At 37.0% G+C, this 13,544-nt stretch overlaps 1 protein-coding gene across 1 annotated transcript in view; it reads left to right on the plus strand.

Annotated features, from left to right (window-relative positions):
- The window catches only part of HHIP (hedgehog interacting protein), a 116,051-nt gene extending 103,725 nt beyond the window's left edge, over positions 1 to 12,326 (plus strand). The window contains 2 exon segments of the mRNA XM_070386594.1: positions 1,264 to 1,412; positions 5,095 to 12,326. Coding sequence (XP_070242695.1) covers positions 1,264 to 1,412; positions 5,095 to 5,288 — 343 coding nt within the window. The 3' untranslated portion in view covers positions 5,289 to 12,326.
- The last annotated feature ends 1,218 nt before the right edge of the window (positions 12,327 to 13,544 follow it).

Here is a 13,544-nt window from a genome sequence, read left to right on the forward strand (position 1 = left end):
TAACCTCTCACTCAAAAACATGAAGACTTATGACAATTTTCTGGAGGCAGCTTGGTCCTTCTTTAAATGATGGCAGTTGTCGAGCAGTTAAAACAAAGTCTGTGACTTTTTAAGTGACAGATAAGATACTTTTGTTTGCTACTATTAGCATTCTTTTTCTTTATAGCAGGATAAAGTAAAATTATAAAAATATGTATGTACACATATACACATACGTATATAAAAATCTATTTAGATCATTTATTGCATAGAGAGTTTAAACTTTGAGTCCAGAAACACACATGTATTATTTATGTCCTTTCAAGACCAGTCATTCTGGGAAAAAGTATCTCAAAAGAAACATGAAAATGAGATAAAAAGCAATTTCAAAGCTTTTTAGGCTACAAGCACTCATTTTAATGACTGCCTTCAGCCCCCTAATATTGCCAAATATCCCTATTTTTTCTCTTCCTAAAAACTTTTGGAAGTGAAGTTGCTCAGTCGTGTCCGACCCTTTGCGACCCCATGGACTGTAGCCTATCAGGCTCCTCTGTCCATGGGGTTTTCCAGGCAAGAATACTGGAGATTCCTTCTCCAGGGATCTTCTCCACCCAGGGATCGAACCCAGGTCTCCCGCATTGTAGGCAGACGCTTTTACCAGCTGAGCCACCAGGGTTAGTTTGGAGTCCTAGAGGAAAAAAAAAAGCTTTAAAATATCCATATATCTTCATTTTTTTAATTGTAATTGCTAGGAATTCTTAGATGCCAAAAAATTGTGTGTGTGCTCAGTCGCTTCAGTCATGTCCTGCTCTTTGTGACCCCATGCACTGCAGCCCTCCAGGCTCCTCTGTCCATAGAATTCTCCAGGCAAGAATACTGGTATGGGTTGTTATTTCCTTCTCCAGGGGATCTTCCCCACCCAGGGATCAATCCCGCATCTCACTGCATTCCTGCACTGCAGGCGGATTCTCTACCGCTGAGCCACCAGGGAAGCCCCACCAAAATATTGGTGTAATGTAATTACATTTTTAATCAATGAATCTTGATCGTGATAAAGTTTCTTAACCATGTTTAATGTGTTCCCTTTGATTCAAAACTGGTTATTTTGTTTTCTCATGGGTGTATGTTTTCTTAGAAAGTCGACGACCTTTCTGTCTGAGTGACTTAAAAGAAGAATTTCCATAGAAAGGAAGAGACATGCTTTGTAAGCTACACAATCACTCGATTTTATCCCAGTGCTGATTTTCAACCAAAATGCACTTTTGATTTTGTCTTTTGATGCAGACCTCTGATGCCTGAGGAATGCAGGGCTGTGGTCCAGCCCGCCCAGACCCTAACATCCGAGTGCTCCCGGCTCTGTCGGAATGGCTACTGCACCCCTACGGGAACGTGCTGCTGCAGTCCCGGCTGGGAAGGGGACTTCTGCAGAATCGGTTAGTATTTCTGTTGTCCCTGGGAAAGAGAGGGCATGGGACAGCCTCTAGGAACTCAAGACCTTACGTTAGTTATTTTTTCTAGAATGATCTAATGTTCAGAGCTGTAGCCATTTACTGAAAAATAGAGCGACCCTATGATCCAACATGCCACTTCTAAGTATTTATCCAAAGTAACTGAAAAAAGGACTTCAAAGAGCTATTTCTACTTGCACACCCATGTTTATAGCAACATTATTCACAGTAGCCAAAATATGGAAACAATGTAAGTGACTGTCAATGGATAAAGAAGATGTTATACACACAGGTGACTATTATTCAGCCGTGTAGGAAATCTTGCCATTCCTGACAACACGGAGATAGACTTTGAGTACAGTATCTTAAGTGAAAAAGCCAGACAGTAGATAAATTCTACATGATATCACGTATATGTGGAATTTGTTTTTTTAAACGTCAAACTCATAAAAACAGAAAAGTGGTTGCCAGGGGCTAGGGGTGGGGGAAATAGGGAGAGGCTGATAAAAGGGCATGAACTTTTCAGCTATAGCATGAAAAGGGGAAATGCCCCAGAGGTCCAGTGCTTAGGACTTCAAGCTTCCTGGGTGCTCAGGTTCGATCCCTGCTCCAGGAACTAAGATCCCACAAACCGAGAAGTACAGTCCCCCCACAGAACAAGGCGAATAAGATAAAACTGTAGCCATTTACAGTAACAGTAATGCTCAGCTCGTTTCTGAATTTATACATGAAGACGTTGCCATTTTCCTGATGTAAATAATTCATTTATATAAGTTAGTTATAAAGATAATTGACTTCTTTCACAAAATCAAAAGTGAAAACAGCCCAACCAGATCATCCTTGTGGGCTTTCAGTCCCAGATTTGAGATTTCAAACCTGTGGACTCACTGGAAAAGACCCTGATGCTGGGAAAGATTGAAGACAGGAGGATAAGAGGGTGACAGAGGATGAGATGGCTGGATGGCATCATCGACTCCATGGACGTGCGTCTGAGCAAAGTTCTGGAGATTAGTGAAGGACCAGGAAGCCTTGTGTGCTGCAGTCCGTGGGGTCGCAAAGAATCAGACACAACTGAGCGACCAAACAACAGCAGCAATGACCTGTGTGTACAGACTCCCTTTCTGAGTGCCAGAATTTTTCAGACACTCCATATAGGCCCTCCCTTGATTTGTTGCTTGCTTTCTTGCTACAGTGCACTAAAATGGGGGTTTTCAGTTGGTGCTTTTATAGGAAAGGGGAAAATGCAGTTATCTAGAGTCATTTCAGAGAAGGTGATGGCACCCCACTCCAGTACTCTTGCCTGGAAAATCCCATGGACAGAGGAGCCTGGTAGGCTGCAGTTCATGGGGTCGCGCAGAGTCGGACACGACTGAAGCGACTTAGCAGCAGCAGCAGAGTCAATTTATGAGATTTTCTTCATTCTTTTTGCCACTCCCTTGTCGACCATCAGCTAGGTGTGCAGCCGCTCAGAGAGCAAAGGAGTTTCACTCCAGGGTTATTCTATCCTTTAACTTGTGACTTCCACAAATACACGCAGTTGTGTTTAAATTCTACCTATTGTGAAGACAGTTAGATTAATTTAGAGACCTAGAGTTTAAGGTGGATATGTTGAAAGAACGTTTTCAATAACCAGCATATACGTGTTATTTACAAAAGATTTCAAACATTAAAGTCTCTCTTGCTGATAAAATTCTAAGTCCCATGTTAATATTTAAAAGTATCAATCATTCATAAAGGCCATCTCTCTTTACTCTAAACATGTATTTGTTTCAAAATACTATAGCCATACGTTGCTTACTTTATATATTGTCAAAATAAAGTAGACAGTATTTAAAGTCACATAGACAATATCCATTTTAAGCTTAAATTACTTCAGTACTAACAGTATTATGTGACTGATTGATACCATGGTTACGTATCTAGGAAAAAGGTATCATAATTGAAACAACAGAAATAAAATAATTACATTATTTAAAACAAATATTCATATTCTATATTTTTTCATTAGTTGGCCAAAAAATGAGGATCAGTGTTTAAATGCAATAATATTCTAATTCCTGATGATATCTCTTCCCCCTGCTTCCTCTGATGCTTGATATCCTTTCTCTCGACTTCTTTTACCTGGTGTCCATTCTGTCTTATCCCTTACTTATATTTTGCTTATATTTGACTCTTAAGTCACCTCAAGTCATTGGATAAGAAAAAATTTTTGAATGCCTGCTAGTAACAATATGTTAGGCTGAGGGTAAACATAATTTTGAATATAGGTAGCTTCATATATACCATATATGATAATAATATATGATATAAATGAAATAATAATATATGATATAAATGAAAATTTATATTTTCATAAAGTATTTTTCATCTTTTCATTAAATCAGTTTAAATACTTGGAATATATAAGATTAAACCAGAATCATTTTATTAAAATAATATATTTTTTTGGTATTTTTGACCCAACCAAGAACTTTTTTCATATACTCACATAGTTTGCTCATCTCCCACAAATTTAAAACACTATTGTAGTCTATTTTCTCCGTGTTGTTTCTTTCCCATATACCAGCCACAGACCCCTGGATTTTTATTAATGCATTGGAAAAGGTTAAAAGAACTATCCCTGAGAAGTATAAGGATATGTATTCAAGGAATTTGATTCTATCTACAGTGGCTGCACACCCCACATTCATCCTATCAGTAAGAGACTAAGTTACAGGCTCAGTTTTCTGTCTCCACCTCATTTTAACAGTAAATCTTTACCTTCCCTACCTATATTGTAGTGGTAAACATTCTTTTCTGAGGCAGTCCTGTGCTGTAGAGTACCCTGAAAAGGATTGCTCAAAACATCTTTCACTGGGCAACCTTACTACCCCCAAGAAAGGGCTTCAAGGTGTAATCAGAAATGAGACATATACCATGCACCCTCTGGGAACAAGGAAAGGGAAGAATCCAAGGGAATCCACATAATGGATCCTCCCTCCAACCAAAATAAAAAACTAACCATTTCTTGCTGTCAAACTGTTGATATTCTAGCCTCTGGGTCTTTCTCTCTGACCATGCCCTTCCCACCGTGAGGTCCTAACCTGAGGAGGAATGGAAACCAGAGGTACTTGGAAGACATTCTGTTGGAGATGCCCTAGGGAAACAGAAGTTTTAAAGAACTGAAATTCTTGTTTCAATGTTGTTGTTCAGTCACTAAGTTATGTCCAGCTCTTTGCGACCTGCATGGACTGCTTCACGCCAGGCTTCCCTGTCCTTCACTATCTCCCAGAGCTTGCTCAAATTCATGTCCACTGAGTCGGGTGATGCCATCCAACCATCTCGTCCTCTGTTGTTCCCTTCTCCTCCTGCCTTCAGTCTTTACCAGCATCAGGGTCCTTGTTTTACATAAAGTCCATTCCATAATGGATTGAAATTGTTTGCCGTGATCTGGGTGATCCGCTTCTCTAGAAATATCTCCCGCTGTCTGCTGCATTCTGGCCCCCAAATAATTGGAAGTCTAAAATCTTCTTTCTTTGTATTTATCAGCTTTGGGGTCATTTTGGGACTGCTCTTCCCCTCTTTCCCTCCCTTCCCTCACTCATCAAATATTTATTGGCCTCATATTCGGCACCGTTTCTGACCTACAGAATGGAACGTGATTGTATTGCTCTATTTTTCCTTCCAGCGAAATGTGAGCCAGCGTGTTGCCACGGTGGTGTCTGTGTTAGACCCAACAAGTGCCTCTGTAAAAAAGGATATCTTGGTGCTCAGTGTGAACAAGTGGACAGAAACCTCCGCAGAGTGACCAGGGCAGGTATTCTTGATCAGATCATTGACATGACATCTTATTTGCTGGATCTAACAAGTTACATTGTATAGTTTCTGGGACTGTTTGACTATTCCTTTCCAGTGGGCATTTATTTTTTTATCCTGTCATTAAAAAGAACAACTGTTATCTTGCTACACACTCCTGTGATTTCATTTTCTTTGATTAATTTAAAAGTCATTTCCAGAAATGTGCAGGTCTTGTGTGTGTATATTGGCATGTTTGTTCACATATGCACATATACACACACACTCAAAACCCCTATGCGTGTGGTTGCATAACAGATGGGTTTTAAAAATATGTATTTCCTTGCGTGGAGTAATTTCCCCGGAAATTCCATTGTAAATTGGTAACGGCATTTTTATGTCACCAGAAGAGATTATTTGACTTCCCAGGAATTTTCTGTCTGTAATCACTGAAGTCTACTTCAATGGAGTTTTAAAACATTACTGTGCAATCTGATGGATTGAATTTTAAAAGGCCATATTTTTATATTAATATTAAAGGATTATAATATGAGAGAATGTTTCAGCCCTGATTAATTTCTAAGTGGGCAATGGTATAAAATTGTAATCTGCATTTTTATCAATGTATCCAATTATAGAATGTTAACGCACTTACCTTTTTATTGGCAGAGAAATCTGGTTACTCTAGCTTAATTTCAAGATCGTTTTCAAGTGTTTTCAATTAAATCATAACAGCATATTATAAAACCAATCTTCCTAAAAGGTCTGCTTTTATTGTATAGTTTATTTAACAATAGGCACCAGGTTTGTGTTACATATTTATATTTTTTATTTTATTTTTATAATATAGACATCACCTAGATGAAACACCTTTACCCTGTCCTGTAAAATACTAAAGTTACATTTTTCACCAACTTAATTGGAAAGAAGGGGAGTGAGAAAGCAAACAGCCTTTAATGTGCTGTGGATCTAATCTAGCAATGTATCCTTGTGCCAACATGTAATCATTAACGACGGATGAAAAAGCAAGAAAACAGCCACTCATTATAAAATTCCAGCACTAAACATTCGTAAAATGCTTTTCACCATAGCAAGCCTGTCAGAGAGTATATGTGATTAGAATGTTGTGGGTTTCACACTGAATCGAACCTCACTGGAAAAAGAGTTCACTCGTTTTGAACAAATCTTGCCTATGTAAGCTGTCACTTGTACGAATTTTTAATATGCTCATTCTTGCCAAATATGACTTTTAATGTGTACATTCCTTCAGAACTCAATGAAAATCCTCTCTGGTTCATGTATGAATAAATATCCTGTAAATGTTCTTTTGGGTTTTTCAAGAAATACCATGTTCTAACTTAAACTGCAGAAACTCAGGTAGACGCTTCTCTTCGTGGTTTTTGAAGTCAGCGTGCCATGTTTGGATTATAAAGAATTATCAGGACATTTTGCACCTCTGAAGAAACATCGACTCATGACACGTGGGCCCCCACTTTCGGTTGCCCTTCTTTAACATCTGTCCCTCCAGAGTCTAAATTGTAGAGCAGGGCAGATTATACAACACAGATTGACTTCCCAAACCTACTCCTTACCTTTAAGAACAGAAGCGTCAATTTAAAAAATAAACAAAACCTTGCAACTCATATTTGTTTATTGTTGGAAAGCGAGAGATTTGCAATGAAAGCACAGGGAGAAACCACCAAGTAGAAAGTTTGGTTAAGTACCCTGTTCTTGTCTGCCATATATGATTGCTTAAGTTTCAAGTGACCTCATGCCCAATGGAAATGGGTTGACAAGCCTTGGTTCAGTGCTTAGTGAACAATAGCCTGCATTAAAAAGTGCATGCATAATTTTGCACAATTTAGATTTCAATGGACAGTCTATTCAAAGAAATCTCAGGATTAAATGAGCATGGAGACCAAATTGCCCTCTTACCCCAGAAAAGGGGTGGTCCCTTCTAGTCACACGAACACTTCATTGGCCCAACAGTGTGGCAAATCTTGCGGTGAACCCTGCCGTAGCCCGCATCTGTAGGTTAATAGCAGTCTTTTGTCCCTGTGGCTTTCTCTTCATGGCCCTTTTACTGAATTCCATCACAGAAAGTTTTACAATTAAAAAAAAAAATGTCCTGACAACCATTTTTGTAAATGGACCCTACCATCTCCTCATCTCTTATTCAACGTGGGTGACATTCACAAAATGTGAGCTTCTTGTGAGGGAGCCAGCTGTCTAAATCTGTCAAATTGTGCAGTTTTATTACACATTCTCCTGTTCATAGTTTCACTGAAAACAATAAGGATACTGCCATATATTCAGCCAAATTCAAAAAAAACACAAAACAGCATTTTTTCTGACATCTTGAATCTTTCCATCTTTTCCAAAAGAATCTTTATAAAAGAAAAGATGTTCTATTGCCATTAGTTCTATTTAAAAATATCTAGATTAAATTGACCAGACCCAGCTTTTTTTTAGATAGTCCTTTCCCAAGCGAAAGACTTTCAAATGACTTAGAAAAACATATGTACTCCAGGTATCATTGCCTTTTCTATGGGGAGTCATTAGAATAAAAGATCAAAATTTTCTAAAAAGAAAACAGATCCACTACATTAAACCCCAGCAAATACAGTCATTGGAATCATTTCTTTCTGTTCCTAGGAAAGAAGTAAATAGCAAAGGCAGATTAATACCTACATATTTTAAACTAAGTGATCCTTTCAAAAAAAACTTTTGACCTTTCCTTTCAAGTAGATTTTAAACATATATGTGACTGAGAATGATCTTAAATAATTCATGATGAGAGGCAAGTAGGAATTGGTTAAAAAGTATGAGCTAGGGAAAAATAATTGTTTCATCACATGAATGGCAATATCTACTCAGTAAAAAAGCACATAATCAAAATGAAAGAAAATGTCCTCTGTATGAATATAGATGTGGGAGATAAAGATACAATAAACATAAAAATGTAAATTATTATTCCTTTTTTCCATTCTAGAGCTTAAGCTTTGGGGATCAATTTAATGTAAAATGCTATGATGGTAGTTATAAAGAGTTGAGGCAAAATATTTTCTGCCACTGCTTCTAACAAACTCTTGTTCTGGTTGATAGAACTTCGTTTTTTTGCTAGTTATTTGAAGTAATAAGAAGACAAATGAGTTGACACATCATTAAAGTGCAAAGAAGGGAAGATTTAAGAAACTTGAATAATGGTAAAAAGGGCTTCCATCTCTAGCTTTCTTTTTGGAATTTCCCTTCAGTATGGCTATTGTAAAATATACCTTTTATCACAAAGAATACTCAGAAGTTTTCTCAGATTAATGGACTATCTCATAAAGAAGAGCAAAGAAACCTACACATACAACTTAAATAGAAAGCCATTTTCCTTTTCATTTATATATTTAAGAGTAAGCACTTCTCTATTTATTTATTTGAAAATAATTACATAATAATGTACTAATAATTTTTAACAATTTTTTAATATTGTTTTTATCTCCAAATCATAAACTAAAAAGAAATCTACTAGGTTTAGGATCTTAGGTTAGATGCTGCATCTGGGGTCTTTCAAAGTACACATTAATTTAAACTGTATTAGTTTCTTTTAGTTTTGAAACATAAAAACTAAGACTAAATTTTTAAGAGGGAAAATAAGGTATATTATAGGCATTTATATTTGGCTGCTCGATAAAGTTTCTGAGCATCTCTAAAGAATGTTACCTATGATATCTTTCTCTCTCTTTTTTCTTCCCCCACCCCCATACATCCCTTTTCTTGTTAACCTCTCTCGTCTCTGTTTCTATTGGTTTTGACTAAACAAACATGTCCTCAGGACACTAATGAAGATATCCTGCAGCTTGCTACTGATTTTGCCTGAAAAATTCCTCTCCTAGTACCACATTTGTTCAAACTAAATCATAAAGAACAGTAGACAGTGATGAACAGACTAGACTGACCTATTGCAGTCATTGAAAGAAGTGACAAAAAGGAGTGCATGACTCCCAGCCTAGATGTCCCAGCTCGGCTGGGGTTCCAGCTTGGATGCTAGAAAGAACGTCCCCAGTCCAACGGTGTGAGTTAACAGTAAGGAAAGGTAGCGGCTATTTCCTTTTCAAACAACAACCATCTCTATGGATGGTTGAATAATCTTAAGACTATCCCAAATCAATGAGGAAAAAATGAAATAGTCCTTCAGTGGAGACTTCAGAATCTCTTTACCCCACCCTTGGAATGAAACATGAACTTGCAAAGAACTCAGACCAAAGTTCCATGCCTTGAAAATGTACCCATTTCTTTATTACCGCCAAGAAGTCAGTGGGCCTGTTACTGTGACTATAGACAATACCTCTAGCAAGTTTCTCATTAGGATATCCTAAAGAAATATATTCTGTCTTACCTTCTTTCTCTTTATCACACAAACACAAATTAGTCATACCTCTTATAATCAATATGATGCAGAGAAGGTGAGCAACTGAATAAAAGAAGCATTTTGATATTAAAAATATAAAAAACATGACCATAAAACCTGCCGGACGTTAATCTTAACCAGTTGCAACACTTCTTGCTCTTAATAGCCACTCATAGGTTTTGGAAATTGTCTTAAAATAACTGTTTTGGGGAGTACAGTGTACTCAGGAGAGCGGGAGAAAGTGTTGTGCTATTTTCTTCTCAATCATAGTGATTATTTCCCTAGTGACTATGAAGAGATTTACTTATTTATCAGATGAGCTCTTTTGATTCTTCATTAAATGTAAGCCCAAGATGCACCCAAAAGAAAGATACATTCTCTTTCTTTTGTATAAATCATCTACAAATTGATTGAAAGCAATAAAAAATAATGATCCCTTCTATTAACATAAAGCTTAAGCTTAAAACTTGTCACTGCTTTTAACAACAACAAAAAAAATGATGCCAATTCAATATGAGTTCTCAGGTACATCTCATGTACATCACAAAGTCAGACATCACATTTTGGTCAGGGTATTTTTTTGCATATGTAGATTTTATATTACTTATACACAAGCAAATTAATATAAATGGTCAGTTATTTCTATTGACTATAATCTTTCAAGTTAAAAATTTTTTAACTTAAAAAAAGTTTTAACACAAGATAAAAAAAAATAATATTAACAGGGATGGGAAATTCATAATCACTAAAAAGAAAATGAGCTTTGTCTTCACAGTTAGAAACTAACTCTTGTACCTTTCCCTTTGCACTAAAAAATAACTAGCCAAGAGTTTCCATTCACATGAACAATGTGTGATCAGATTTGGTGTAGTCTATGCCCAAAAGTGTGTTGGGTATTTTTTCACCTTATGTTCTTAAAATCAGAGACATGATTTTCATAGAATAAATTAGGAGTTTATGTATAGTAGAACATAATACTATTAACACATTAATACATTCCATTCGTAATACTATTATTGAGAAATCAAACTGACAACCTTATATCAGGTATTTCCCACATCTCATTCAATTCATAGGACATTTTTGGACTTGCATTTCACCAAGAACTATGGGGTAACAAGATAAATGATACAGAGGTTCTATGAGATTTTTGGAGTTCATTCCCTAGGACATGCTAAAGAAGTCTATTTAAAAGAAACCCAGCTAATTAAAATAAAAAAAATTATCAAATCATTATAATTAATAAGCATAAAAGAAATTGGTAAAGAAACCATGTCTTTCCTGGCTTTATCTGTGATTAATTCTGTCCAGCTTTAAAGAATGGTTAACTTTATCTTTTAACTTTAGAATGGCTAAATTGTTCTAAGTTTTGCTTTTCCTAGCTGTTGATTTTTCTTTAGATTTTTGACAATTAGGGCAATTTGTCCGTAACCTTACTCACAGAAGATACTTTGCTTGGATTTCTGTTAATAAGAGGCAGAAGACTGTGGGAACAAGTAACAAAAGCAGGTTAATATATGTACTAGTTGTTTTCTATAAATGTTCTTTGGAAAAGTAACACGCAAAGTCATTGGCTTAGATAATCCTTCTATATTTGCATTAATTTGACTTACTTTACCAAGTTATTATAATATTAATTCTTTTTAATTGATCTTCTATTATTCAGCCATCCATCCATTCATTAATTTAACAAAGATTTATTGAAGTGCCCAGCACGATTTATGTACTATAGAAAAGGCAAGGATGTGTATAATGGGAGATTGTGAGCCCAGTGGGTGCATTTGAAGCAGAAGACAGTAATCGCACCCAACTGCTCTAATTCAGTTCAACATCAAAATCCAGCAGTAATAGTACAGATGGCCTAAAATACATCTGTGTGTATCTGTATGTGTGCACACACCCATGTATATATATTTATCTATCTGTACAAACACTACATATGTATACACACTATCTATGTAATATATAATATATGTATAATGCATATAAATTCTAACAAGTGTATTTGTGTTATCTTTAAAATAGAACAATTGTATCTTGAAGTGATAAATGCAGAGAATTGGTTTTTATTGTTGATCTGTGGATTTAATGATTTTTAGGTGAAAAGGATGTTTAAGTGTATAATTTCTTTTCTTAATTTAATATATTTATGTAAATGCATGCCTGAAATTTGGTTAGATTGGCTGTGTTTGTGTCCTTTAACATGATCAAATGTATTAAACTTTATCTTATGATCTAATGTACATGTGCGATTTTAAAATTATTTTTTATTGTAGAATTTTTAAAGCTTAAGTATCCATATTGACTATATAAACACTGATTTTTTAAATATTCTATACTCAAACTTCTTGTTCAAACTATTCTTGCCTTTTTTCACTTTTCATGTTCTATTTTCAAAATTTTACTCCCCAAAATATATGGCAATGTTAAGGGTCAGTTTCATTGGGTACAAATATTGACTTAAATTTATAAGTTGTAAATGACTTAGATCTGATCCTTTAAAAAAAAGTAAAATATTAATCAGTGAAGGATGCAAAAGAGCAGTCAAGAGTCCTGAGAGAAAGAAGCACGTAGAAGAGGGGAGACACGGAAAAAAGGCGATTGCAGATACCGTAAAACCTCGTTGACCTGGCCGTTTGGTTTCCAGTCAATTGTATCAAAAGTATTTGTACAAGGTCAGCTATGCTGTTTTGAACATGAATTAAAAATCTGCCAATATTCTTTAGAAGACCAAAATGCTTTCATCTCGATCTCCTTTCTTCCTGAACAAATACGTCCCTGAGCGGCAGGTAAAGCTGTTTCCCTAGAAGAGAAGATTGTTCTGAGAAGAAAATGTGGTACAGGTGCTTGATTCACAGATAGAGTCCTCGAACTCAGGTTACTCTCCAGAAGTGTTAGGTTAGGCAAAGAAACTCCACGAAAAGCATCCCTTAGCTCATTCCTCAGTGGCCCATGCGTGCTAAGTCACTTTGATTGTGTCCAACTCTTTGTGACCCCACGGACTGTAGCCTACCAGGCTCCTCTGTCCATGGGCTTTCCCAGGCAAGAATACTGGAGTGGGTTGCTATGCCCTTCTCCGGGGGATCCTCCCAACCCAGGGTTCGAACCTCCATCTCTATGTCTCCTGCATTGGCAGGAGGTTCTTTACCACTAACTTCACCCAGGAAGCTCCCTCAATGGCCCAGGAAGCACAGAAGGTCTCTTTCCCTCAGCCACTGCCCTTCCACTTTTGAGACTCTGTCCCTGAGTCTCTTAATCACAATCTGTTTTTTGCATGTGCCTGGTCTCTCCAACCAGATTATAAATCTCCCAAGGATATATCTTCTACTTAGAATCCCTGACAGACCTAGAGCAGCTCCTGCCTACTTACCTAGAGGAAGATGATAATAATAGGTATCAGTTCAGTTCAGTCGCTCAGTCGTGTCCGACTCTTTGCGACCCCATGAACCGCAGCACGCCCGGCCTCCCTGTCCATCACCAACTCCCGGAGTTCACTCAGACTCACGTCCATCGAGTCAGTGATGCCATCCAGCCATCTCATCCTCTGTCGTCCCCTTCTCCTCCTGCCCCCAATCCCTCCCAGCATCAGAGTCTTTTCCAATGAGTCAACTCTTCGCACGAGGTGGCCAAAGTACTGGAGTTTAGCTTTAGCATCATTCCTTCCAAAGAAATCCCAGGGCTGATCTCCTTCAGAATGGACTGGTTGGATCTCCTTGCAGTCCAAGTGACTCTCAAGAGTCTTCTCCAACACCACAGTTTAAAAGCATCAATTCTTCAGTGCTCAGCTTTCTTCACAGTCCAACTCTCACATCCATATATGACTACTGGAAAAACCATCGCCTTGACTAGACAGACCTTTGTTGGCAAAGTAATGTCTCTGCTTTTGAATATGCTATCTAGGTTGGTCATAACTTTCCTTCCAAGGAGTAAGCATCTTTTAATTT

This window comes from Bos mutus, chromosome 17 (genome assembly GCF_027580195.1).
Source record: "Bos mutus isolate GX-2022 chromosome 17, NWIPB_WYAK_1.1, whole genome shotgun sequence".
Taxonomy (NCBI): domain Eukaryota; kingdom Metazoa; phylum Chordata; class Mammalia; order Artiodactyla; family Bovidae; genus Bos; species Bos mutus.